The 27,289-nt window shown below is 47.7% G+C and overlaps 11 protein-coding genes across 11 annotated transcripts; 9 read left to right on the top strand and 2 right to left on the bottom strand.

Moving 5' to 3' along the window:
* Nucleotides 1-2,663: 2,663 nt before the first annotated feature.
* Nucleotides 2,664-4,486, bottom strand: N7520_002298 (MFS transporter; the record flags this gene model as incomplete). Its single annotated transcript, XM_057136233.1, has 3 exons — nt 2,664-3,668; nt 3,715-4,104; nt 4,151-4,486. 3 exons carry the CDS (start codon nt 4,484-4,486, stop codon nt 2,664-2,666), a joined length of 1,731 nt encoding a protein of 576 aa, XP_056998919.1.
* Nucleotides 4,487-8,393: 3,907 nt separating this feature from the next.
* Nucleotides 8,394-8,774, top strand: N7520_002297 (uncharacterized protein; the record flags this gene model as incomplete). Its single annotated transcript, XM_057136232.1, has 1 exon — nt 8,394-8,774. One exon carries the CDS (start codon nt 8,394-8,396, stop codon nt 8,772-8,774), a length of 381 nt encoding a protein of 126 aa, XP_056998918.1.
* Nucleotides 8,775-12,058: 3,284 nt separating this feature from the next.
* N7520_002296 (uncharacterized protein) lies at nt 12,059-12,325 on the top strand (the record flags this gene model as incomplete). The annotated part of the gene is made up of 1 exon (XM_057136231.1): nt 12,059-12,325. The coding sequence occupies one exon, from the start codon at nt 12,059-12,061 to the stop codon at nt 12,323-12,325; it is 267 nt and encodes an 88-aa protein (XP_056998917.1).
* A 75-nt stretch (nt 12,326-12,400) lies between these two features.
* Nucleotides 12,401-12,601, top strand: N7520_002295 (uncharacterized protein; the record flags this gene model as incomplete). The annotated part of the gene is made up of 1 exon (XM_057136230.1): nt 12,401-12,601. One exon carries the CDS (start codon nt 12,401-12,403, stop codon nt 12,599-12,601), a length of 201 nt encoding a protein of 66 aa, XP_056998916.1.
* A 948-nt stretch (nt 12,602-13,549) lies between these two features.
* Nucleotides 13,550-15,002, top strand: N7520_002294 (SNG1 family protein; the record flags this gene model as incomplete). The annotated part of the gene is made up of 3 exons (XM_057136229.1): nt 13,550-13,676; nt 13,720-14,802; nt 14,854-15,002. The coding sequence occupies 3 exons, from the start codon at nt 13,550-13,552 to the stop codon at nt 15,000-15,002; spliced, it is 1,359 nt and encodes a 452-aa protein (XP_056998915.1).
* A 241-nt stretch (nt 15,003-15,243) lies between these two features.
* On the bottom strand, nt 15,244-15,535 carry N7520_002293 (uncharacterized protein; the record flags this gene model as incomplete). Its single annotated transcript, XM_057136228.1, has 2 exons — nt 15,244-15,391; nt 15,492-15,535. 2 exons carry the CDS (start codon nt 15,533-15,535, stop codon nt 15,244-15,246), a joined length of 192 nt encoding a protein of 63 aa, XP_056998914.1.
* Nucleotides 15,536-16,343: 808 nt separating this feature from the next.
* Nucleotides 16,344-18,152, top strand: phoD (phosphate:H+ symporter; the record flags this gene model as incomplete). Its single annotated transcript, XM_057136227.1, has 4 exons — nt 16,344-16,888; nt 16,931-17,024; nt 17,081-17,420; nt 17,464-18,152. 4 exons carry the CDS (start codon nt 16,344-16,346, stop codon nt 18,150-18,152), a joined length of 1,668 nt encoding a protein of 555 aa, XP_056998913.1.
* Nucleotides 18,153-18,788: 636 nt separating this feature from the next.
* Nucleotides 18,789-20,504, top strand: N7520_002291 (uncharacterized protein; the record flags this gene model as incomplete). The annotated part of the gene is made up of 1 exon (XM_057136226.1): nt 18,789-20,504. The coding sequence occupies one exon, from the start codon at nt 18,789-18,791 to the stop codon at nt 20,502-20,504; it is 1,716 nt and encodes a 571-aa protein (XP_056998912.1).
* A 1,110-nt stretch (nt 20,505-21,614) lies between these two features.
* Nucleotides 21,615-23,695, top strand: N7520_002290 (uncharacterized protein; the record flags this gene model as incomplete). The annotated part of the gene is made up of 9 exons (XM_057136225.1): nt 21,615-21,756; nt 21,805-21,857; nt 21,910-22,182; nt 22,229-22,306; nt 22,352-22,747; nt 22,799-22,854; nt 22,899-23,188; nt 23,235-23,320; nt 23,366-23,695. 9 exons carry the CDS (start codon nt 21,615-21,617, stop codon nt 23,693-23,695), a joined length of 1,704 nt encoding a protein of 567 aa, XP_056998911.1.
* A 454-nt stretch (nt 23,696-24,149) lies between these two features.
* Nucleotides 24,150-24,596, top strand: N7520_002289 (uncharacterized protein; the record flags this gene model as incomplete). Its single annotated transcript, XM_057136224.1, has 1 exon — nt 24,150-24,596. The coding sequence occupies one exon, from the start codon at nt 24,150-24,152 to the stop codon at nt 24,594-24,596; it is 447 nt and encodes a 148-aa protein (XP_056998910.1).
* A 287-nt stretch (nt 24,597-24,883) lies between these two features.
* N7520_002288 (alpha-galactosidase D) lies at nt 24,884-27,078 on the top strand (the record flags this gene model as incomplete). The annotated part of the gene is made up of 4 exons (XM_057136223.1): nt 24,884-24,984; nt 25,034-25,332; nt 25,496-26,291; nt 26,337-27,078. The coding sequence occupies 4 exons, from the start codon at nt 24,884-24,886 to the stop codon at nt 27,076-27,078; spliced, it is 1,938 nt and encodes a 645-aa protein (XP_056998909.1).
* Between the last annotated feature and the right edge of the window lie 211 nt (nt 27,079-27,289).

Genomic DNA, 27,289 nt, shown 5'->3' with positions numbered 1-27,289 from the left:
CTCGAGGTATGCCTCACGATCCTACCCGCAGAGGATCCGCTGATGTCTTAGATAATGACGTACATATGTTCATGGCCCCAAGACAAGAGGGGGGAATTATGGCCTACGTGGGATCAAGCCATGTCGAACTCATCGCTTGATATCATCACTACGCCCATCAACTGGCCCCAGCTGGGATATAGCAACTTGCAGTATTCCAACACCCTGGCCGACGCGAAGTATCAAGCTTTTCCCTTAAGGGAGATGGCTAGCCGCGAAACAAGCTTCCATCAACCAAGGGAACATTCTTACAACCTTACGCCCCACATACAGCCTTATTCTGTCGATACAAGATCCACTATCCAGGAACCGACGTGGGGGGACGACCGGGTAATGACGAGTGAAGTCAAGCCGCCATCTAGTGGGATACCATCCAACCGAACGGATGTTCAACCACGCCAGACTTTCAAATGTGATTGGAAGGACTGTCGATACACCAAAACATTCAGGCGCAAGGCTGAACTTATGCGCCATATTGAGACGCTACACATCTCCCGAGGGGCTTATCAATGCCCAGTTCCAGGATGTGGGAGCAGACACAACAGGGAGGATAACCTGCAGGGGCACTTGCGAAACGTGCATGGGTCTAGGCCACGCAGATCATAGGAAATTGATGAGGTACATGTGCATGTGCAGCGCTTGCCTATTGTCTTTTCTGTCGTCTGGTGCGCTGAAGTTCACTACCATGTTAGAATTTTACGAAACTCCCTTCCTACACATATCTTTTTTTCGATATCTAATGGCTCGATGTATCTACATAACCGTTCATTGCTCACTGCGTTGATATTGAAAGGATGCTAATTTCGGAATAAATCATCCACATGTTCATATGACCAAGCCCCAGCCCCTGTCTAGACTCACATAAAACCCACAGGCCTGGACCATGACCCCACAAACCCGCAGACCAATTATCGGCAATACCAAAACAGCTTCCCCGGGGATCCACGTCGGGATCCACGTCACCAGAGCCTCAAGGTAACAATCTTATCACATTTACTTACCGGGTTCCAGCTCAAAGATCCGGTGCATGCCTCAGAAAGTGATACGACATGCCCATTGGCCAGATAGCGCATTCCTGACGATCAGAGTCATCCGACAGCCTCGATTCGGAAGTAAAGCTTGGGAAGCTTGAAGCCTTGTTTCCCCTGGAATGGGATCTTCCCATGTGCGACATAGCTTCGAACTGTTCTAGCCGGCCTTACCTTGAAGCTTAGTGTTTCGGCATTCTTGTCCCTGTCCGTCCTTGGTGGGTCCGCCTTATTTTAAAATCTGAGAGGCGCGTTTCCTCCTGTGGGGAACATAACTTGTTGTTGATCTTTGCCTTACTTGGTTGGTATTCTTGTGTATTAAGGTGTTGCTAGGGGGTGAAAAGCACGTGGTATTGCTTTGTATCATCGTCACTATGTGACTTAAACACATGGTCGCATTTGGTCAGAGCATCTCTGGTGGATGTAATTGGTTTATGCAGATTCTAGGGCGAGACATGCTTTTGCCCTGTCATTTATGAAGATCCTAACATCTTCTCCTGTGGTTGATTCGCGAGGGGGTATTTTTTACCTATAAAGCATGGCTCAGGCCCTCAACTGCTTTTTATTAAACTCTATGAGTCATATCAATTCATTAAGCCTTATAGTATCCTGCCAATTTTCTAAATATCCGGCAGATTGATCATGTCGTTCTCTGGTCATCCGTACAACCCTGACCCCTGGCTAGACAGTCCAGGGGCATTGGATTATTCCTACCACGAGCCCCTGTCAACCTTCCAAGAGGGCCTCCACATGACGGACCCAGACCTATCGAACCTTCACCTACGTGGAACCCCACACATAAACTCCACTTCCCCAGAGACACCTCGCGCGAGGCCTTCCAGATCAGACTTCAATTCATCACCCGGATGCCCGTGCACTCAACCCCACTCCCACCACTCCCCGGATTACAGAATGCATCAACCCCGCGATCCGACTTACGGCACAACTGTACGAATGCAACCAAATCCCACAAGCTACAACCCCTACTACCCGCATACACCACTAGAACCCGCCCACCCAATCAGAGACCACCACCAAATCCACCGCAGAACATCTAGTGCATCCAGCACAAGCAGTGCAACACCCTTCGACCGACCATTCCAGCACGGCGGCTTGAGATGCAAGTGGGAGGGTTGTAGATACACAGGAGCGTTCGGTCGGAAGTTCGAATTGAGGCGACATGTCGAGACGCAGCATATTAATCCTGGCGGGTTCGAGTGCCCTTATCAGGGATGTAGCAAGGGATACAACCGGAAGGATAATCTGGAAGAACACGTCCGGAAGGCCCATCCTGATATGATTTTCAGATTCGAGGTATGAATTGAGTTCTGTGGAACCTGTGCTTATCCCCTCTCCTTTCCAATTTGCTATTTGTTACCGCGTTTTGTCTATTTGCTTGTCTGCTGTCTGGTACACCGGGATTCTTGAGCATTGTAATTCGATTTATCTTAGCGGGACTAGTAGGATAATAGAATCATTAATCGCGTTGCTTTTAACCAGATTATCTGAACAAAAACCTCTAGGTCCAGGGCCAGAACATGCAAATGCAAATGAAAATTCCAAAACAAAGCAATGCAATATGCAAATACCATCAACTCAACCCGCGGCAAAAGGACTCTTCTTCCTCAAAGCCTCACCAAACTTCCACAGGAAAATCGGCGCCGGAATCCCAATCGCAATAGACACGAACGCCAACAAACTATTTCCCCACCCATAATCCAACGCTGCATACATATACGGCGCAAAAAGCGGAAACCCAAATCCTGCAAGTGATCGCAGAAATGCACCAGCCGCCAACGCACTCGCCGCATACCGCGTATACGTATCAACCATATACGTCTGAATACACTGAAAGGCCATAATAGTACCCATGCCGAACATCGCGGCACCGATATTCGGCGCAATCCAATGACAATGCTTTTGAGCTGTCCATCCGTAAATAAACAATCCCGACGGGAGGAGAATGGCAGCTATGCTCATTAAAGGGATTCTGAATTCCGGACGTCCCACTCCGCCATTCCGTGCTGCAAGGCCGCGGTAGATTCGATCGATCATCGGAGCACAAATTTGGGATCCGACCCAGAATCCTATTCCGATGGAGATGTAATTTAGGCCTCCTATTCCGGATGATTCGTGGTAGTATTCTTTGCTTGTCCAGAGGGATGGGAAGGTGGATAGCATGAGGTACATTAGGCCGTAGATGTAGGCCATGTAGATTGCTAGGACTTGGACGATGGGCTGTGTGAGAAGGAGACGGAATGGGCGGACGAGAGAGGTTCGTAGTTTCTGAGCGAAGGGAATCTTTTGAAGCTCTGCTTCTGTGTGGTGTTGCTCGCCTGTGCTTTTGGAGAGGCGCTTTGCGCGGTCGTGGAGGAGTTTCGGGGCGTAGGTTTCGCGGAGGAAGAATAGGCCACCTATTTGGACGGCGGCGTCGGCTATAGAGACGGACCAGAATACCCAGCGCCAGGTTACGTTTTCGGCGATGAAGCCTCCTGCGATTGGGCCTACTGCTGGGCCGAGTAATGGAGCAAGACTGTAGATTGCGAGACTTTTGCCGCGTTGTTCTGGGAGGAAGCAGTCCGAGAGGACACCACCACCGATCTGGATTGTTAGCTAAGGTATGGATATGGCGGTAAGAGATACTCACTGCTAGTGGTGCGCTACCACCTAAACCTGCGAAAAACCGACAGACGATCATTTGGGTTGTAGTTTGGGCAAATCCGCAGCCGATGTTGAAGACCAGGAAGAACAGGTTGGATAGTTGGAGGACGATAGTTCGACCGTATACCTCGGACAGAGGACCGAGAAAGAGCGGACCAACGGCATATGCGAGGATGAAGATAGACATGGTCAATTGAGTCACAATCTCAGAAGATATGTTTAGATCTGCTTTTAGAGCATCAAGAGCTGGTGCAACCATACTACTAGAAACGGGCGAGATGAACGTGAATAATGAAACCATGACAACTGCAGCCCATTTTTTGCTTGATGGCCAATTCTTTGGATTCGCAGGGTCATCTGGTCCATCCCATGTTACCTATACTTGATTAGCTCGGTCCAATAAGAATCCTCAAAGAACTAACCAGTTTGGAGTTTGCCAGTGTAGATCTCCCTGTTTTTGACTTTTCGAGGACTTGCCCCGCACCTGCACCTAGACCTCTTTCTAAGTCTCCTTGGCGGGAAGTTCCGACAACTTCAGGGTCTTGCGCCACAAATTCTTCATCTGAATCTGAATCCGCCCCGTAAGCAGCCGTGTCGTCCGGGTATGATCCTGAATAAGTGCGGTTTAAGGTGTCTGTATTGACTTTCGATCTGATAGATGTTACCAGGCTGCGTGTGCGCGACTGGGTTCTTGATCTTGTCGAGTCTGAATCTGTGCTGGTTGAGCGAGATCTACGTGAATCGTGATCTTTCTCCATGTTGTTGCTGGGTATGGAACCCGTAGACCCAGAAGTGTACTTTATGAGTGCAAAGCTAGTGAACCGAGATGAAACGTCTTTTGAAGTCCTATCAAATTAAAAAAGGGTTGAATTGTTCAGGCACGCGACAGCCTGGAGATAGGAAAAAGAAAAGTGACAGCGGGGAAGCCTTTTTATACAGAGTCAAGACGGATCACTTGCGCCGAGACAGATAGCATAAAATCTACGATAAACTCTGTCAAGTATAACGAACATGGGGACCCATGCTACCGTCCCATATGCATGTTTCGAGTTTTTCACTGCCTTTTTATTGGTTAGAATGTCAAGTTTGAGAAAAGACTGACTTGCCAGAATTGGACATTGCGGAGTTTTACCGGTTAGTGGAGTCCCTGAACCGGCATGTCCAACGCAGATGGACCAGTCAGCGTTGAAACGGGATTCCGTTGGCCGGTACCGGCTTAATTTCGGCTCTTCGGCACGTGGTCACGTGTGACACGTGGTGATAGACTGGTTAGCTTATCTTTCTGGGCTTACCCCGTAGCTTCTAGCTTTAGCGATAGCCGCTATCTCAGCAATTCATGAGTCTAGCCGAGAAGTGACTGCCACACTAGGGCGAATTCCCTAAGCTTAACAGCCATGCGATCAGTTCGGGAAATCAGAGTCACACCGATTGGTCAGATTAGCCGGTCCTGTTGAGGGCACACTATGAAGCACTCGGAAAGATCCTGTGAAAAGAGAAGACAGGGGAGAGAGATGACTTTCTCAATGACGGAGTGAATGAGGAGAAGAAATTCAGCATAAGAGCGATATGCGCTCTCTGGTAGCTGTGGTTATACGAAGCACTCATCAAGTCAGCACGTGTCGTATATGCCTCTTGTCTAAGGCTGCAAACTGGTTCGCCTCATGATTACACGTGCCGTACGTTTTAGGCCGCGCCCCCTATAGCGTTTACGCGGACCCTCTTGACCTGGGTTCTGTGATTACAGAAGTGCAATGACGATATATTAGTTCCGAATAATGATGAAAATTAAGGCATGGTTCCAGGTGAATTAAGTCAATACTCGCCAAAATTAATTCTGAACTTCTCCTATACCATGCACACCGTGGAACGACCAACACTGTTTCTCTCAACTGAATCCTGCTACCACTCCACGGGTGTCGTAAAATTGACTCGGAGACTGAGGAGGTAGCTTTCCAAAATGAAGTCAAGAAAATAGAGCACTGGTGGAAGTCCTCTCGTCGTGCTAACTCAAAAATTAAGATGCCTCACTCGTACTCCGCTGACAGTGATTAACATGCCTCGTTTATTTACAGGTCATACATGGCTCATTGCATTGTCTCTTTGCGTCGATAAATCACCACTCAATTCACTGCCAGCAGAAAAGTCAGCAAACTCTGGGACATACTTATATAGCACAACAAAAACGGGACTTGCAAATTGACCTACGAAATCACTTATATCATGGTGGCAGCAGAGATGAACAAATACCAAAATTCCGCTTACGTGGCTGGGCTATCTGTGGTACTGTGGCGACCCGGCATTTTGGTGCTGATCATGCCGAATATCTTCGAGATACTGTCGAACGTGGTTAGTCGAATTTCTCATGCGCAAGAGTGGAATCATCAACGCCAACGGCAATTTGAATCATTTAAACCAAAGCAAGAGCAGGAAAACCTTAATATTATTGACCAGATGGTGCCAATCTTGGTGATGGTGATATGGGATTTGGGTCGTTGACCTCCGCTATGAAGATAGCAAAGAGCTTCGTAGAAGCTGGAGTAGCAATGATTCACGTTGACGATCTTGCAATGGGACTGAAAAGATCGTTCAAGGTCGTACTCCTGTGTCGATATCGGAATATGAAGGTCGATTGTGCGCGGTGCGTCTGTATTTGAATATAATGGGGTAAGTTGTCGAGTCATGGGAGCTCTAAGCTGATCAATGACTATTTCCACCTTGAAAGCAGACATTATGATTCTCTCCAGATCGGGCTGGATCCAAGCCGAGTTCTTGACATGAATAATTGATTTTCGGGATCATGAAAATGTACTAGTCGCTACCGGGACAGAGAAGGAAGAAGAGAAAGAGAGAGGGGGAAAACCATTCGGACATGCACGCGCTGGAGGGTCATCTAACCCCACCTCCAAGAATGACTGCTACTCCGAGAATACATATGGAATAGTCCCAGCATTTGAATGTATGGTCAGGCTAAACTCTTCAAATGCTGGCTTTTTCCAAGTATTTAAAAATTGTCTTGCCGGTCATGAACCAATTGACCGATCTTGGAAAGAATTCGAGATTCAACATTTGAACCGCAAAACATATATTTGGATCTATATATGTCTAGTAGAAATTTCAAAATTGGCCGTTGTGTACCTACCAGTTGACAGATTCTAGTGTCACCAGCCTCTATGTAGTCACTTCAAACTATGAGTTCACCCAGTGCCAAGATTGCGGCTTTTTCCACTCTTTGCTTGTTGCTATGAAGTCATCACTGCCGAGGATTCACAACGGGGGCCAAGATCTGCATGTGGAACCACGAAAAGTGGGCCTATCTGTCGGAAAACAAGGTTGCCATGTCAATATCCACATGGTGCATTGAGATCGGCGATGATTGAAGTTTGCTTGGCGTCATTTTGATATGATGTACGGAGTAATTCAGTGAAGAAAATGGGAAGGGGCGCTTGGACAGTACTCCCATTGAGGTGGTAGACGAATTTTGCGAAATGACACTGCGCTTCATTTCGATACCCTGCTTCGGATTACGCGTCAAACAAAGAGACCGGATTACATTCGAACTAGATTGGTAAGCAGTGAAACTCCATGTAAAACCACGGCCAATGAAATATAATAGAGAACCGGAGTGTCAAGCCATTTCTACGTTCAGACAATGACTGCGTAGTGAGGGGTGCCCTTTCTGGTCAAGAGACAGTGATTCGAAACTGATTTCGCATTGACTGCACAGATTGTTGTTTTGATTTGATGTATTTGATAGTCCTGCAGTCGCACTACTTGGTGACAGATGAGACCCCTTAATTAGAATAGAACATTTCGGACCTGCTGGAACGAATTATGAAACATGGGGATGCACGTACTATATGTGGGGAGGCGGGGTGGCGGGGATACTGACACAAGGCGCGTAGACAGAAGGCGGGGATGGTTGGGGTCAGGGAAATCAAGCGCTAACCAGCCTTCAATGCCCTCGGATTCTATTTGATCTATCTGCGTGGTTCGCATTTACTACATGTTATGCAGGCAGGAACGGCAACGATTCATAAATCTGCCCGAACAACATTTGCCACTTCATTTACCATTGGTTAACCCTTAGATATTAATAGAAACGACTCCGTAGCACGATCTGATATAAGTTGTGACATACCAGAGCTTATCGATAAGCCAGCCACAGTACGTACGCGTCACTACGTAACAACGATGATCCCCGTCTCACTTGCCCCACATTAATTACCACAATCAGTTTAGTCACTTTCCCTTTTCCCCCCAACCATGAAGTTAGGAATGCCGTTGAATGGCCCTCGGCGCACTCCGTGTGGCCTTAAACATTTCTGACTGGTTGCCCCAATGATGGCGTGCCGATAGGCTAAGAGTGGTCCCAGTGCAGGGACCCTGCCAAGCCTGAGTATACGTACATCAGGAACGGCCACAAACCTTGGCAGAAAGATCGTCGGATTAAAGAGATTGTTCTTAAATCCTTGCTCTGGAAGGATCCAAAGATTTATTAGTCTGTCACGGCCCACTTGATTCTGGACTTATCTTAGCTAGAGACCCTGAATTTCTTCAACAACTCTCCTACCCCTTATCCGCAACAGTACGGCACAGCAGTACGTTCCCTACTCCTGAATCTTTATCTACACGGAATATCTACTAACTTGCGACAGAAACATCAAAATGCTCGCTTTGCGTTCCTACTTCACAGCCCTGGCTCTCATCCTAGCCACCACCTCCGCCTCTCCCCTTAGCAAGCGCGAAATCCAATGGTCCTTCGATCTCTTCCCCACATCACAATGCAATCAAACCGGTGATCTCCACACTGGCATGGGCAGTACTGGATGCCGCGCAGACCTCAACACTGTCGCCTCCGCATACCGATTAAACATGGTCTCCGAGGGGTGTGAAATCGAGTTCTTTGATAACACAATGTGCGATGCGACCGAGACAACCTCCGATATCGCGGACTCTCTCAACACGGGATTATGTCGGGTCCCTGAACTCACTCGCCGATACGGATCGTATCGTGTAACCTGTGAAGAGATGGGCGAATTGAAATAAACAAATGCTGCCTCTGGGCTGGTCCCATGAGATTATAGATGGACATATGGCGTTTGCTTCTGCCTCGACCTCCTTAGATATTATAGACTCAACGATTTATGACCCCTATTTTCACCTTTGAAATGGTAGTGACCCACACAGTTACCCACTATACTCAGTATGCAAATTCATCGAGCCCATTCCCGAACAAAACATCCAACCATTGTTCCATTTCCAGAAAGTCTGTCTTAACAACCCAGACTACGTTGGAAAAAGTATAAAAGCATCAAATGGATGGGTCTTAACAAAAAATTCGACTTTTCTGGCGATTGTGGTCTCCGTGTCGATATCCACTTGGTACTTAGATTACTACATGGGGTTAGTTTGGCTGTCTTTAGTCTAGCCCCATACGACAGAAAGAACAAGCATTGACGAGTCAGCAGTTTTACCAATCATTCTGTAACACTTTCCGTTGCCCCGATATAACCTCCATACCGGGTACTTCTGCACCTCTCTATCTGAGGACCACTCAAATCTTCCCCACACCATGGCACCCAGACTCAACCCCTTAATGTTGGTTTTTATTAGCGATATGATCAAAAGCAAGTCGTTAACTCGTTCTCAAATAGGCGAGGCAGCAGAATTCAGCGAAGCAAACGGTCAAAAATGAATGCTGAATCACGAATTAAATTGAACCAACAAAAGGAGGGATCTTTACCCAAGGCCGAACAAAACAGAAGAGGAAGATTAATTATGCTTCGATAGCTAGATATTCAGTTTCCCATGCCAACAGACTGTCAGAAGTGGACATAGTGTCGGGATGAGCTAGCCCTAAGATTCGTTGCCGCTTGCCAAGGCAGCTTTTAAGCAACTGAATCGCTTCTGAACACCGGCCAGTAGATTTCAAAGTGAAGGCTAGATTGGCCATGCTCCTCAGCGTTTCAGGATGGTCCTCGCCCAGCTTCGCCATCACCTGCACCTCTAGCTGCTCGGCTTCCTCCCACCGACCCTGGCTCCAATACGTCGACGCGAGGTTGGCCATACTCGTCAGCGTTTCGGGATGGTCCTCGCCCAGCTTCGTCTTGCTTATCTCCATCACCTGCACCTGAAACTGCTCGGCTTCCTCCCAACGACCCTGCTTCCAATACGTCATCGCGAGGTTGGCCATGCTCCTCAGCGTTTCAGGATGGTCCTCGCCCAGCTTCGTCTTGCTTGTCTCCATCACTTGCACCTCTAGCTGCTCGGCTTCCTCCCAACGACCCTGGCTCCAATACGTCGACGCGAGGTTGGCCATACTCGTCAGTGTCTCGGGATGGTCGTCGCCTAGCTTCGTCCTTCTTATCTCCATCACCCGTACCTCGAGCTGCTCTGCCTCCTCCCACTGGCCTTCCAAACGGTATGCATCTGCTAATATTGCAGTGCTATGAAGGGTCTCTTCATTTTCTTCACCGAAAAATTTCAATCGATACCTTCTTGACTTTGATGCCATTTCCCTTGATTCTGTGATATACCCGCCTTCTTGCGCATACCATGCCCCTCTATAGAGTAGCTCAGTCCATCTTTGAATAGAAGCCTGGGATTCTGGTCGTTGCGATACTACTCCTTTCACATGCGGATAGAGTGAGCGGCATTTCTCCCAATTCTCATATTTAGCGGTCGGAAATTCAGCGCATAGTTTTTCGATAAATTGTTCTTTCCAATGTTCAAGCTTTCCATGTGTCTTCAACCATGTTCGTACTGTGAGTTGCACTAGTCGATGCATTGTGAAAGATATATCGTCTTTTCCGACCGATATAAGTGAAAAGTCGCGTAGGATCATTATGTTTTCTTCAAAATCAGCGTCAGAGTCATCATGAAATTCGCAATCCGTCTCTGATTCATTTGAACTGTTCTCGCTTCTTTCCCAGCTCTTCTGAACTTGAAGGATATGTTCGGTGATTCCCTGCCGGTCGAAAAAACTCATCAAAGACAGCAAGTCTGTTGCAGACGGCCTTCTCCGGCGAATATAATCAAATGATATTTGCCATGTGAGTAGAATGGAGTTATTGGCCTCCCAGTCTCGGTAAAGAAGACCGGCTTCTTCATTTAACACGCGCACTGCTTCGTGGTCACTTTTCAGGATCTTTTCGAGGTATTGAGATACTGAACAACGGGGTGATCGATGTGTGATATAACTCGCGGCTTGAACGATCGCGAGTGGCATGTATTCAAGCTCTTGAGCCAGCTGCACTAGAATCTTGTGTTCTGTCGCGGTGCCTAACTTCGTCTTGAGCAAAACCAGCGCTTCGTCTTGGTTCATTGGCTGCACATCGATGATTTTCTCATGATTGGTGACATCCAGCGCAACTCTTTTATTCCGGCTAGTGACGATGATGGACCCACTAGAGCTTTCGAGGAGGTACCTCAACGGCGGTTGCGTCGAGGCATTATTGGTCGCCAAGGGTCTGCGAAAGAGCTCATCATCACATTAAACTCACCCTGTGAATAGTTTATTACCCCATTATTGATCCCCACCTGATAGCCTGCGTTTCCATCACCAAAATTCACAGAGCCCATAGTTAACACTTGACATTATACTTGACGAGATCAAGTGTCAGCCTACAGAAAGATGAACCTCAGCCCCGCCGTCAGGTGACTTCTAGAGGGGCTTCGCATTCGCCTTTTATTGGTCAACATTGCTCGCAGGCAGGATCCTAGTCTGAGAATTGAGCCCAAATCTAGAATACACAACGTATCCGTTCAATCAATCTTGGATGGTTATACATGTTGAGTACTCACCATTTAGAATTTGAATTTCATTTATTCATGCTTGAATAACTTTATCAATTCTCTTTCTGCACTATATATCCCCATCGACAGGGTTATACGGTAATTTATAATAGTTTATGAGTAGGGGAAGCTCAATTACCCAATGGTATTCAATAAGGCACACTAATGAGTTGAGGGATCTGAGTCGTACTGACCCAGGGGGTGCGTGCGCGAGTAAAGTACTGTAACAAGCGGTATAAGGCAGTAGAGTGGAGCCATCTAAGATACCTAATAGGTAGTAATATGTTGGATCGTATCTTTAGCTTCTGGTTCTGGGGCCAGAACTGCAGCCGCAGGAATGATTGGATTGCTCATTGGCCACGTATTTAAATCGGCTTATTGCACATGTAGTCATGAATTAGGCGAGCTAAAAATAAGGCACCATGAATATTGCCCATGCGGGATATCAGTGGTATAGATACAGGCGAAAACACATCCGAATTCTTCAAGCATTGGTTTTCCTTTGAGGCCAAGTCTTACTCCCCGGCAAGTTGAGAATGCGGTTTGGCAATCTTCTCGCGTCCGCGGTGACGTTATCATCCTACGCCTCTGCTACCACCATCAACGTTCTCTATCGCCGTGAAAAAGACCGTGATAGACATGGCATAGCTGCCTTCGATAGCTCTGGTCAGTTGATTGGCTACTCGTGTGATTATGCCTTAAACTCTGGTAGCTTTGCTAAGGAGCATATTTCCTTCGACGTCGATGACCAAGCTGCTAGCAAGATATCTGTGGGTGGCATCGCATACCGGATCCATTCTTAAGCATGTCACTCTGGGGGGCCAACATGCTCTCGCGTCTACAACCATGAGATGCAGGAAATAGATTGTAAGGTCACGATGGAAGAAGATTTTGTGGGAATCCCGGTTGCATCTAAGGAAAGGGAGATTTGCTTTGGGGAGGACCTTGCTGCGTTTGACCTAAGCAAAGGCATCCGTCGAATTGATACATCCAAGGTGGATACATCCAAGGTAGATACATTCAAGGTGGATACATCCAAGGTAGATACATCCAAGGTGGATAGACTGGAACTGCTATAAGGGATGTCTTCTTTCAAAACCAAGTGGATCGCCAATTCAGAACCCAAGACGGTAATACGAGGCATACCGGTGTAAGTGTTTTTCATCAAGTCCAGCTCTGTAAATAGAAAAGGAGACATCTTACAAAATATAATGTCGTCTACACCAGGTTTTGAATTAAAAGCCTCTGATTGCATGAGTGATGGGGTGATTGCGAATTCTCGCCTTGGACTGCCTCTATCGTTAAATTTTTATCAGCCTGAGGCAAACATGAGTCAGCAGAGACATTCATACTGCTCGCTGTGACCGCCTTCTAAATAGCCCCGGAGAATAGGCACGGACCACCAGTAGAATCGGGGACTCGTCTGCGGTTACACGCAGCATATCGTGCTGATTGGATCAGATCAATAGTACTAGATAATGACGAGTCATCAATACAAAGCTGCTTGATTTACCTAATGTGATCTAGCTTAGCGATTGCCACTCTACTGCCATGACATAGTTGGTGAGTCTACACCTTTGATACGGCGAGTCGAAAGAGATGAGACCTGACACGCTAATTACTTGTTCCCGTCCCTACATATTGATCTTGACCAATTGGAGAATAGGTGGTATAGATGTCAGAAATGTTCCAATGTATAAGTTGATACTGTAGTTCATACAAAGTCGTGCTACCCAGTCCAGCGACCCGCCGGATTGGGAAAAGACTACACATTCCAATCAGCAGACAAACTAAATATTACTTCGGCATTGTATTTATCCTCAACACCTCCTTATTACCGATGGATGTACCGTTTCTTCAATATTGGCCGATTAGATTTTCATCGCGGTCCTCGGAGATAGCTCGAATTACCCAAAATGATCAATCTCCGAATTACCCGACGGAACCAGGTCGCGGTGGTAGCTGGACGAGCTGTTTATTTAACCACAAACTTTCGCTTGTCTCAATAATGTCTATCACACCTCATCATGTCGGCTGAAACTGAAGAGGCAAGATCGGATAGAAAGCAGACTGGTCCACCGGCACCCGTTGGATTCTTCGACCCTTCATTGAATGAAGTGCGGAAGCGCGTGTTCTATCAATATGCTCGAACAGGTGAGTACCCGACCACCAACGAAAAAAAATGCTAACAAACTAGTTTTCATCCTGTGCGTCTTCGTCTTGGGTGTCCTCTCTATCTTCTGGGGCTCCCAATTTACCACCGAAGCCAAATACCCCAACCTCCATGTTTGGGTCGTCGACTTCGACGGCCAAGTCGAGCCATACCTCACCAACGACACCGTCGTCGGACCAGCCGTCATCAACGTGACCAAGGAATACGAATCCTCATCCAGCCTCCACCTAGGCTACCACTTCAAATCCGCCGCAGACTTCAACTATGACCCTTGGGCAGTCCGCCAAGCAGTCTACGACGAACACGCCTACGCCGCCGTCATAATCAACCCAAACGCCACCTCCCTCCTCCGCGCCGCAATGACCACAAACAACAAAACCTACGACCCAACAGGCGCCCTCCAAACAATAATTATCTCCGCCCGCGACGAAGGAACATATTACAACTACATCCTCCCCGACCTAACAATCCTCCAATCCCTGATCCTATCATCCTTCGGCCCGCAGTGGACCAGCTCCCTCCTCTCCACAAACACAAACCTATCCACAATCCCGCCACAAACCATAAACCCCGCCATCGGATTCACAAACATAGATCTCCGCCCCTTCACGCCCGCCGTCGCCGCCCCGGCCGTCTCAATAGGCCTCATCTACCTCATAATCATCTCATTCTTCAACTTCCCCTTCCTAATGCCCGTTCATGCCCAATTCATCAAACCAGAAGGCCACCCCCCTCTCAAAATCCCACATTGGCTTCTCTGGCGCGTTTTAAGCAGTATAACAGCATACTTCTTCCTTTCACTCTTCTACTCTCTCGTTTCCCTCGCTTTTCAAATCCCCTTCTCCAATTCCCCGGCACCGGACACTGTATCTGCAAATAACCCAAATGCGTACGGGCATGGCTCGTTTGTGGTTTTCTGGATGTTGAATTGGGTGGGGATGACAGCTCTGGGAATCCCTTGTGAGAATATGGCGATGGTGCTAGGATTCCCTTGGAGTTCGTTCTTCTTGATTTTCTGGGTTATTACGAATGTTGCTACGGGCTTTTATCCGTTGGATTTGGCGTCAACCTTTTATCGCTGGGGCTATGCTTGGCCGTTGCATCGGAGTGAGTTTTCCCTTCAAGTGCTGTTCAACTCTTGATGCTAACTTTTGGTAGTTGTGGAGGCGCTGAGGACTATTTTGTTCGGGACTCATTCGAGGATTGGGCTGGATTTCGGGGTTTTGTTCATTTGGATTGCCGTTTCGCTCGCATTCTTCCCCGTTGCTACGCTTATTATGCGGTGGAAGATGAAGCGGGGGCTATGAGTAAATATTGGTGTTCCTCTAGGTTCCAAGCCCTGGACCTCAGGTAATGGCACCTGGGGGTTTCTTTGTCACATATTAATAGACTAGCAAGATTGTGATTTATAGATGAGCCTGTCCTCGAATGTACACATAGGCATGACATTTAGTCATTAAAGAGTGAATTGGTGTCATAACTATCATAAAGATCGTGTATATGCATGGGTAACAACTGCGCAGTCTGAGCCGCCATAGTCCCTGTTGACTAAATACCCATAGTCTCCACAATCACAATCCTGTGTGCATCAACAACACCAGGATTAAGGTTCTGGAGATCAAGCAAGCTTAGACCACGCATGCTATCATTCAACTGCTCATGACGGAGATAATCGAATAGATCGATATCATGTTGTCTATTGGATGAGTTGGGATTGAAAACGCGCGGGTCATATGTAGTTCTGTGAATACAAATCAGTATACACTCTGTACCAGTCTGCATAGAAATGAACTCACCCTGGGAAGCTACGGGGACTAGCAGGACTGTTAGGAGGACCCATGATGTATGTTGATGTTTGACGTTTCGTGTTGCGCGAACTTGAGGACTTGGTACTTTTGTTTGTAATTCGATTGTGATTTTGACGTTTTATGTTAAATTCCCCTACCTCCCCGATTGCTGAAACATGGTGGTGAACGGTGCATATATCGAGTTTGGTATCGCCACAAGTGGCTGAGAGTGGCTCGAGTGATCGACGTTACTGTGATGTCGGGATTACATCGGTTGGCGATTATGGTTCATGATGATGTATTAAATAGTTTGACTGTGTCGTTAGCTCTCTACGAATGCTCTTTCCATATATGATGTCCAGGCGATATATCATCAGAGTTGGATATTTACAATTATGTGGGAATCAAGATTAGAATGAGAATAATTCAGGAACAGTGGAAAGGTTGAGGGAGTGTCATGATGAAGGCAGTTAATTATCAACCATAAACCCCCGGAAGTTTGGGGAAAGAACGAGTTGCCATGTGCATGAATGAGGCTCTCTCATTGGTTGAATTTATATTTTGGAAACATGCCGTGCCTGAATAAAAATGGCATTGTAGTACTTTCTTCATAGTATGATCTATAGTATACGACAGGGTATGCTTGAGCCGTCCATGAATAAGTGTAACAATTACCACGCTCACTCCAAAGCTCCTCGTGGTATTTGTGCTTCTGCGTCTCCTTTCTTTACCCTTCTCATCTTCTCATCTTCTCATCTTCTCATCTTCTCATCTTCTCATCTTCTCATCTTCTCATCTTCTCATCCTCGGCTTCTCATATTCAGCTCTCTTTATCAAATTTCGTGTTTTGATCTGGTCAAAATGGCTTCTGCTCAGGTGCCTATTTCTGCCCGTATTCACGATGAAGAGAGAGATATCAACGATGACAGTGACCTCTCCTATTTTGACCCCAAGGAAGCGCGCCGTCGAGCCCTGAGCGAGATCGACAATGCTAAGTTTGGATGGCGCCATGTTCGTGCTGTCGTCGTTGCCGGTGTGGGCTTCTTCACCGACTCCTACGACATCTTCGCTATCAATCTCTGTGTCAGCATGCTTGGTGTCGTTTACTGGCAGACCGCCGCTACCAACCCCGGTAAAATCCCCTCCGGCTCCGATACTGCCATCAAAGTCGCAACCTCGGGTGGTACTGTCATCGGTCAACTCTTCTTCGGATGGTTAGCCGATCGCATTGGTCGCAAGCGCATGTACGGTTTCGAACTCATGATCATCATTCTTGCTACTTTGGCTCAGTCGCTCTCGGCCGCTTCCCGCGCTATCTCCATTACTGGGTTGATCGTCTTCTGGCGTGTTGTCATAGGCATTGGCATTGGTGGTGATTATCCGCTATCCTCTGTTATTACTTCGGAGTAAGTCAACCGACCCACAGTAAGATCATCACTGACCAACAGATTCGCAACCACTAAATGGCGTGGTGCCGTGATGGGATCCGTTTTCGCTATGCAGGGTATCGGTCAGTTTACCGCTGCCATCATCGCCTTGATCGTCATAGCGGGCTTCAAAGAGTCTCTCCAAAGCGCAAAGGATGTTGCCCATTGTAGCGGAGACTGTCAACTTGCTGCGGACAAAATGTGGCTTTAATGGGTGCCGTCCCTGCATGTGCTGCTCTTTACTTCCGACTGACTGTCCCCGAGACACCTCGCTACACCTTCGATGTCAACCGCGACGTTATGAAGGGTGATTCGGATATACGCGCTTACATCAAGGGAGAAAGTGAGGGCCACCCGGATGAGATTCGCCGTATTACTGTTCTCCGCAATGAAAGCACCGAGCTCATGGTTCCCAAGGCCAGCTTGGCCGATTTCTATCGTCACTTCGCAACCTGGAAGAACGGAAAAGTCCTTCTCGGCACAGCCGGCTCCTGGTTCTTTCTTGACGTTGGTACGTGCCCCCTCTCGATCTATTCACATCGCTAACCCTTCAGCTTTCTACGGACTCGGCTTGAATAACTCCATCATCCTGGGCGCGATCGGATGGACGGGTGGACACAATGTTTATGAGGTTTTCTATCGCAACGCCATCGGTAACCTGATCCTCGTCGTCTGTGGTGCTATCCCAGGTTACTGGGTTACGGTCGCCACGGTCGACACGATCGGGCGCAAGTCAATCCAACTGGCCGGCTTCATCATTCTTACAATCCTGTTCATCATCATCGGATTCGCTTACCACCTCTTGAAAAGCTCTCACGGAGGTCTCATGGCCCTTTACGTATTCGCACAGTTCTTCTTCAACTTTGGCCCCAATGCGACAACCTTCATTGTGCCTGGAGAGTGCTTCCCCACCCGATACCGATCCACCTCTCATGGTATCAGTGCCGCCTCCGGCAAGATCGGTGCTATCATCGCACAATGTGTCTTTGGTCCTCTGGTGAACAAGGGTACTGCCAAGGGTGACACCAGTGGCCCGTGGCTTAACCACGTTATGCAGATCTTCGCATTGTTCATGCTTTGTGGTATTTTTACCACCCTGCTTATTCCTGAGACCAAGCGCCAGAGTTTGGAGAGTCTTGCTGGTGAGGACCCTGACGATCGTCTTACCCATGAGCATGTGCCCGAGAATCATAAGCAGGAGAAAATGGCCGCTGTCCCTAGTGTGGTTACTCACACTCAGTAGGAGTCTCACACAATTTAAGTGGCTGACACAGAATGAAGAACAAGTCGCTGTTTCCGAGGCTTTATGGTTCTCTTATTTTCGTATTTTAACTTGATATCATGTTTCTTACCTTTTCCTGGTCCAATAGCTATCTGGATTCAGAGATATATGTTCTAATAGCTGATCTGACTTTCAATTAAATTCCTTTGATGGATATGACATGCGACAAGTCGGGTAATTCATGAACTTTCTGTCAAACTCTATAAATTTCTGATCCAAACCTAGAAAGGAGCCAATTCTGAATGAGGATAAGGAAGAAAAACTTTAGATCAGAATTCTGTGAACAAGCTCAGTGGTTCTAAACATGTTTCAGCCATCCAAGGTAACAAGTCATAGCGATATCCATCATGTCTCACGAAATTCAACACGCTGAACCAATCACAATTCTCTTCAATCTGATCGTTCTTTATTTCGCTTTCTTTGTCATCGTTTTCTTTCTTTGGTATTGCCACGACTTTCTTTAATAAACAAGGATCGTGAGTCAGCTTGCATCTGTTTGAACAAAGAGATGTTTATTGCTTGCAGAGCTGAGCTTCGCTACAGATAAATACCTACTCTGCTCAGTCTGATCAGCACGATTAGCAGATATCAGCAGCCATGAAATGCGCTTTTGAGTGGAAGGCTTCTGATCAAGACGATTCCGATTCAGAGTCCTCTGGTGGGGTTTTGACTAGAGTTGAGAGTACTCCTGACATTGATGGGCCGAAAAGCAAAAACCCAGAGAGCAACAACCCAGACAAGGACAGTGATAGTGATAGCGACAGAGACGGTAAGAACGGCGAAAACCAAGACGAGGGTGCGCCAAGCATCACGCCAGACAACAGCACTCCGCAAAGTGAAACTCCAGACGGCAGTGCGATAGAAAACAGCACACTAGGCAACAGTGCAACTGAAGACGAGAAAACAAAGACTAAGCCGGAGAGTATTAACCCGTTTGATACTTCAGACAGTGCGATAAAAAGGAACACGGACAACAGCTCGACAGAAGACGAGATACGCGAAGTCAATACCTTAGAGAACAGCACCCTTGAAGAGGAAGCTATCGGCCAAGTTCCTGCGCAGGAGCCTGACTCAATCCCTGGCATGGCCACCTTTGAGGCACCCTACGATGAACCGACCCCGTCTGGAAGCTCAACCTCAGCCTCTACCTCAGCTTCCTCCAATCCAAGCTCCAGCGCTAGCATCAGCACCAGCTGCCGCTCAACAAAAAGCAACGCCTCCACCTCAAGCCCGTCCCTCCGAGACAAAGCCCCAACTCCCCCAGACACACCCTCATCATTATCCTCAGACCTCTGCTCCGAAGGCCTCCTCGAAACAACGCCCGCAGCAACACAACAAGACCTCATCTGCTCCCTGCACCTAATCGCCGACTCAATCGCCCAACAGCGCCAACTCGCCTCCAAATCCATCCTCCACAACCAATTTTACTGGGCTATCCTCATCCTCGTCTTCGAATACCTCTACCGCGTTCTCTGGATCACGCCCGCAGACTGGATCCTCGTCCTTATCCTCTGGATCTGCGGTGTGATTTTCACGTTAAGCGCGATCAAGATGTGGACGGGTGGATACCTCGATGAAGCAGAAAGAGTGGGGAGATGGTCTTGGTTATTTGGAGTGAAGTGGGTTGAGAATTTCACTGAGCAGGAGGTTCTTGCGCCGTTGCAGTGGGCTCTTTGTCAGGGGATCTGGTTCCGGGTTCCTGGGGGCCATGTTGAGAAAGCATTAGCTTGGTGTGGAGCGAAGAGGGGATTGAAGAAGAAAGAGACTAAGATGAATAATATTACCGGTACCGGTACAGGGGTGGGTGTGATGGGACAGGCATGGGAGGAATACAGCTCCGGTACAGAAAGCGAGATTGATCTACGGAGGGAGTGTTCGGAGAAAGGCTGGATGCAGGATAAAGTGATTGTGTCACGGTTCAACGGCCGTGTTATCGCCACGCTGGTTATGCGGGTTGTAGAAGTTGATATTGATTCTGTTGTTACGGTCATGGAGGATGAGCATGGAGAAGAGTCTTGTCCTTTTCCTTTGGAATGTGGGCTACGGACTCAGAAGATGGTTATTCGTGCTTGGACTGTTTTGCAGAAGTATCGTGGGTTTGGAGTTGGGGTAGGTATTTTGCAGTTTGCAATTGAGTATGCTCGGGAACTTGGACTTCAGGGTCCTGAGTTTGCGGTTGATCATGCGAATTCTTTGCGCGTGTTACCGAAGCTGGCTAATGGGGGAATGGATCGGAATGAGAAGCGGGCTAGGGATAGACTGGCTAAGGAGATTCGCAAATGTGTTGCGGCGGAGCAGGCACTTAAGGATTAGATCTAGGCAATAGATGGGGTTATTTTTGCTAGTCGAACATTGAATGTGATGAATTTCAAAAAAACTGAATCTATACCAGTAACCCTGGCAGACCTGATATCAGCCAAGCATACTTCTCAGGACTGCTGCGATCATGCAACACATAGAACTAGGAATGGTCGGCTAAGCCCCGGTGAAGTTCGGTAGATGCCATGCATACGTATACTCCGAGTTCCACAATCCAAGAAACCCGCAATCCTTGCTTAGGCCGAAATCTCCGAGAAATCTTTGCCAGTCAAGCATGGTCCGATGGCGAACAAGAAGACGGCTAATACCCCAGAAAGGCAAAATTCAAATCCACTTTATCCAACTGTGACAGGCATCCCGGCTACGGGTCCGGCTGATAGTTGCTGGAAGGGCAAAGGTCTGCTCAAGGTAACGGTAACGGATGAGGCGTGGTGGCGTGTCTGCAGGGAACTTACAGGCTAAATTAGTCGGCTTACCGGATGAAAGAGGAGAAACTTGTAAGCGGCTAGTTCCGTTTGTCGATGTGGGGTTCGGATATTCGTTCGATTAATGCTCTGCATTTCTGTTTGTGATCAGTGGGGAACAGCTAGATCAAGATTCTAGATTGGAGTTCCTGGAAGTTATATTAATTTTGTAAGTTTTACTTGTACGACCAGGCTTGTAGCGACAGGTTGCAGACAGCAGACAATTGAAGCGCGGGGTCCCCAGGGGGGTTTGACTGCGGAGTTAGTGGGTCAATGTAGCCAATCAACGCGACACCCTTCAAGACAGATTCAGTCCAGACTCAACACTGAGTAAAAAACTCGAGGTGATCATGAGCCAGATCTGAGAAGAGCAAAATTGTCAACTAGTTAATGAAACAATCTCGAATCAAGAATATTCCCAAAGATGTATTTATCCAAAGTTCACCGGCTAAATAGCATGCCACAACCGCAGCCACTGCCGATGATCATTTCCTTCTTTCCTACCTGACCAGGCCACGGGTTGTGGAGACTAGATGTCCCCGTGGGGATAAAGTCGGGGAAATTAGCCATGGAAGCTGACTGCAATAAATACTGCTGATCCCTGATTCCATCGCATCAAATCTCCAGTTTATTCTTCGTCATGGGTCCTCTTCCTGGTGAGACGGCCATCTCGGCCAAGCGCGCCGAGCTCGCGGGCAAAGGTGGAATCTGGGGACTACTCAGTAATAAGAAGACTTCTTTGATTGGATTGTTCGCATCGCTGGGTGGTTTGGTTTATGGATGTAAGTTAGATGATCCAAAGGGAGAGGAGAGGGAACTGACCGGATTAGACAACCAGGGAATGTTCGCACAGGTCTTGGCTATGAAATCTTTTCAGGATGCCGTATGTGCTAAGTTTCCGTGTCTGTCTGTGATTGACGTGCTGACAAGTCCAGACGGATGGATATGCCGCCACAACTAGTATCCAGCAGGGTATGTTGACGTCGATTCTCGAACTCGGTGCGTGGGTGGGAACACTTGCCAATGGATATTTGGCCGATAAACTCGGTCGCCGGTTGACCGTCTTGGTTGCTGTGATTGTTTTCTGCGTTGGTGTGATTGTGCAAGCATGTACACAGAATAAAGATTTTGTTTTTGCGGGTCGTTTCGTCACAGGTTTGGGTGTTGGTAGTTTGAGTATGGTTGTGCCGCTGTACAACGCTGAGTTGGTAAGCAGACACGCCGACCCATAGTAGAACAGACTGACAGGACTAGGCACCTCCAGAAATCCGTGGATCGCTTGTCGCCGTGCAACAACTGGCCATCACATTTGGTATCATGGTATCTTTCTGGGTATGTTGAAGCTCTTCCTGGCGTGGTCTGCTCTAACATCAATAGATCGGATACGGAACGAACTATATCGGCGGCACAGGGGACGGTCAGTCCAGGGCTGCTTGGTTGATTCCTATCTGCATTCAGATTCTACCAGCCGTCGTCCTGGCAATTGGCATGATGCTCTTCATGCCCCAATCACCCCGTCATCTGATGAACACCGGTCGTGAGGAGGAGTGCCTACAGACTCTGGCTCGTCTGCGCGGAACCACAACCGATGACTTGCTGGTACGGATCGAGCACCTGGAAATCAAAAGTTTATACCTCTTTGAGAGAGAAACTGCCGCGGAGAAGTACCCGCATTTGCAGGACGGATCATTCTCAAGCAACTTCAAGATGGGTCTCAATGACTACATGTCGCTGATCACGAACAAATCCTTGTTCAAGCGAACATCTGTGGCTGTACGTCTCACGTTCTCAATTCTGCATGTACCTCTAATACTAACTCTTTAGTGTATGATCATGGTTTTCCAGCAATGGAACGGTATCAACGCTATCAACTACTACGCGTGAGTCGCCTTGACCTTTTCATGAACCTCACTAATATGATCAGCCCATTTATCTTCAAAGATATGCAGCTTCCCGGAAATACTACCACTCTCCTAGCGACCGGCGTGGTCGGCATTGTCGAGTTCCTCTTCACCATCCCTGCCGTCCTATGGGTGGACCAAATTGGTCGCAAGAAGATCCTCATTGCTGGTGCCGCGGGAATGGCTATCTGTCACTTCATCGTTGCGGGTATTATTGGAGGGTTCGAGAACAGGTGGCTGGAGCACCAAGGTGCCGGATGGACAGCCATCGTGTTTGTGTGGATCTTTGTGATCAACTTCGCTTATTCTTGGGGTATGTTCCACCTAACATGCCTACTATAGATGGCTAACATAAATAGGACCCGTCGCATGGATTGTGGTATCAGAGGTGTTCCCATTGAGCATGCGTGCTAAGGGTGTTAGTATCGGTGGTAGCAGTAACTGGGTAAGTCCTCCATTCTGGTGCAAAACTCAGGTCTAACAGGTTTAGTTGAACAATTTTGCGGTCGCTACCGCCACTTCTCCCTTCGTCAAGGCTTCCACCCTCGGTACATTCATCTTCTTTGGATGCGTCACCACTGTCGGTATTTTCTATGTCATCTTCTTCGTCCCCGAGACTAGGGGCCGTACCCTGGAAGAGATGGACGAGTTATTCGGTACAACAGGAATGGCTGCAGCAGACGCTGAGCGCAAACACCGCATTGAAAGTGAAATCGGCCTACTTGCCCTTGTTGGTGTCGAGACTCAAGAGTCCGAAAAGGAGGCCGCCTTACACAGTGAGAAGGTTTTTGAAACTACTGAAGCACCTACCACACAGTAGTTACGTCCGGCAAGGAGTGCAACCCTTGATTACTTATATAAATCTTACTGCAGTTGATCGATCACTCATTTATTGAATATAAGGTTTATCCTAATTGATTGTTGCTCTTATAGTGTTTTGTGGCTTGCAAATATTGTGTCCGATCTGCAATAACGTTCATCTTGCAGTTGATACATCAAAAATCTGGAATGGATCTGATGTATCCAGTTGATTCCATTTTATTCTATTTTATTCCAGATGCCTAAAGCCAAAAATCGAGTTTTTTTATAGTCATAGTGGGTCCCCCCACATTTGTTTGGTCATGTTCCGTGTTGAGACGTCGTTTGTCTCACCTTCTTTGTGCACATTTAATCCTTCATTTCCCTTCAACACAGCCAAAGCAAAACTTCCTCAACATTCGAATCCAACGCAAATCATCCATCTCAAACACACCATCTACTCATATCAACTAAAAATGTCTACAACAACAACCTCCCTCGCTTCCACCGCAACAGCCTGCACAAATGTCTACCAACTCCCAACTACAGACGCAGCCTGTGCCGCTGTCATCTCAGGCAACATGACGTCAGTTTTCGACACATGTTGCAAAGGCGACAAGCCCGTGAAATATGACAACGACTGCGGCATCTACTGTCTCGCCCAAGAGCAGACTGTTGATGAGCTCCTCGTCTGTCTGCAAACCGAGGGAAAGAATTACCAAGACGTATTCTGCAACGACAAGTTGAATGCTACTGCCACTGCCAAGGCCACTACCACAGCGAAGGAGACCAGTACGAAGACCAGTACCTCAACGTCGACGAGCACCTCTACCAAGAACGCAGCTTCCGGACAACATGTTTCAGCGATGGGACTGGGCGTTCTCGCCATGGTTATATTCTCGGGTGTCTTGGGTTTTGCTTGAGCAAGCAGCACAAGATGACCCATGCTTCTTTCCAAAATTTTCTCGTGTATGATTACTTTACCTTTATCACAAATTCATTGAATGATTTATGCTGGAATATACTTTATGCTGGGATAAATAAGCTCCGTTATTTCTCCGGATCGTCGCATTAGTGGCTTTTGACCTGCATTTCTCCTCTTCTCCTCATCCTAATCAGGCAAATTCCCGAACCTTGCGATCGGGCAATTTCAAGAAACAATATTTAAACATGTGGCTTTCCATAGATACTGGGTTTAATAGGGACTATCATGATGTTGACTCTTCTCAGTGCATCGTTGTTGTCAGGTCTTGTGGCCGCGGCGCCACACCGGCGAGCTGATAATGGAGTTGCGAAGACACCACCAATGGGGTATGTCATTGGATTGGACTGAGGCACAGAATGGGGCTAATGCTCGCAGGTGGAATACTTATAACCATTACTCCTGCTCTCCCAATGAGACAATTGTGCACTCCAATGCACAGGCTCTTGTAGATCTTGGTCTAGCGGATCTGGGATACACATATGTTACGACGGATTGTGGATGGACAGTCGCCGACCGATTGGCTAACGGGTCGTTGACCTGGAATGCAACTCTGTTCCCGAGTGGATTCCCGGCACTTGGTGAGTATCTACATAACCTAGGCCTTCTGTTTGGGGTTTATGAGGATGCCGGGATAAAGACCTGTAGTGAGGGACAGGATCAGGCGGGAAGTTTAGGTGAGTTCACTCTCACTCCTCATCATACCACGCTGGTCACTAATTATTCCCAGGGCATGAGGATCAGGACGCCGCAACTTTCATCTCGTGGAATGTCGATTCTCTCAAATGTATTCCACCCGTGGACATTCAACGCTTCAATGTTCAATCCTAACGTCCTTAGATGACAACTGCTACTCTGACGCATCGGAAGACTATCCCAATACAAATTACAGCCCAACTGAATCACCTCGTTTTCGCTATGCAAATATGACGAAAGCGCTGGATGCCCAGTCCCGCTCAATGTTATTTCAGATCTGTGAATGGGGCATCGACTTCCCGGCGCTTTGGGCTCCGGCACTAGGAAATACCTGGAGAATCGGCAACGATATAATCCCAGCTTGGCGGACGATCTTCCGCATTCTCAACCAGGCTGTGCCTAGCCAGCCGTTCGCTGCATCGGGTCAATGGCCTGATCTCGACATGTTGGAGGTGGGGAACAACATATTCACGACCGCCGAGGAACAGACGCATTTCTCGTTGTGGGCTATCCTTAAGAGTCCGCTTGTTATTGGCGGTGCCCTGAAGGATGAGTATACCTCCATGGCGCAGAGTTCGTTGGAGATTCTTCTGAATGAGGATGTTGTCGGGTTTAATCAGGATGATCTTGGCATTGCTGCTAGTTTGAAGAGGAGGTGGAGTGATGATGGGTATGAGGTTTGGAGTGGGTTGCTTTCTGGTGAGAGAACTGTTGCAGCAATTATTAATTGGTTTGATGAGGAGAGGACTTTGACTTTGAATCTTCCCGATGTTGGATTGCAATCTGCATCTGTGAAGGATATCTGGGGTGGAACTTTCACTAGTGATGTGAAGACTTCTTACTCGAGCTCTGTAGCTGCACATGGTGTTATGCTACTTGAGCTTTCGGACACCACTGCAGCTGGGACTTATTCTACGAGTCTTTTCGGAACAAGAAAAAGGTAAGTGGCTCGTCCAGTACTGGTCCCAGATACTGATTATCAAAGCACAATTACAACCTTTGAGTCTGTGTACGCCAATACGACAAGTTCAAGCTACACCGTGTCCATCGTGTTCTCCAGCGCCTCGTCAAAAGCCACAACCATCTGGCTCAGCAGCTCAACCAACACAACGTCCAAAATAATCACAGTCCCAGCCAAAACTAAAACCATCACATCAACCATCGCCCTAACAGCTGGCTCCACAAACACCATAAGCATCGTATCAGCAACAACGATCGACTCCATAACAATCATCTCCCCAGCAGGAACATACTACGCAGGAAACACCTCGTTCACCCTAGCCGGATCCGCCGCAATTGAACAATGCGGCACCTCCGGCTGCGCCCCAGTAGGCTACAAAATCGGCTGGCTAAACTCTGTCAACACAGCAACAGCCAACATCCCCGCAACAGTTTCCAGCTCCAGTGGGACGGAATCAAAGTATGTCGAGATTGATTATATCAACAATGATGTCGCGTTCTCGACGAGCTGGGGGTGGGGTTCGAATTCGAGGAATATTACTTTGTCGGTTAACGGGGGCGAGGCTGTTCGGCTTGAGGTTCCGCTTTCTGGGAAACACAGTGAGCTTTATAGTGAGGGCTTGGGTTGGTGGGATACCGCTACTCTGGGGATCTTGGTGGATGGGTGGAAGGATGGTAATAATACGGTTGTTGTTGGTAATGCTGCTGATACGGATGTTTCGCAGACTTATGGGGCGGATTTCGTTGGACTTCGATTCTTTGATTAGTTCAATATCTTTTTGGCCATGAATAAAGGAACCATTATATAATGTGTTAGAGAAATGGGTTTAACGCTAGGCTACCTCGAAGTGATTTGTAGGTTCGCAGTTGGAGAGAGTGTAGACACGTCCGCTCTACTCTTTGCTTTCCTTTCTTCCACACCTACTCTCTCCCATCTTCATTACTCAATTTCCAGTCCGAGTAATTGAATCCCGCATT

This window comes from Penicillium odoratum, assembly GCF_028828045.1.
Source record: "Penicillium odoratum strain IBT 22623 chromosome Unknown utg000002l_segment0_segment0, whole genome shotgun sequence".
Taxonomy (NCBI): Eukaryota; Fungi; Ascomycota; class Eurotiomycetes; order Eurotiales; family Aspergillaceae; genus Penicillium; species Penicillium odoratum.
This window is presented reverse-complemented; position numbering and strand designations above follow the sequence as displayed.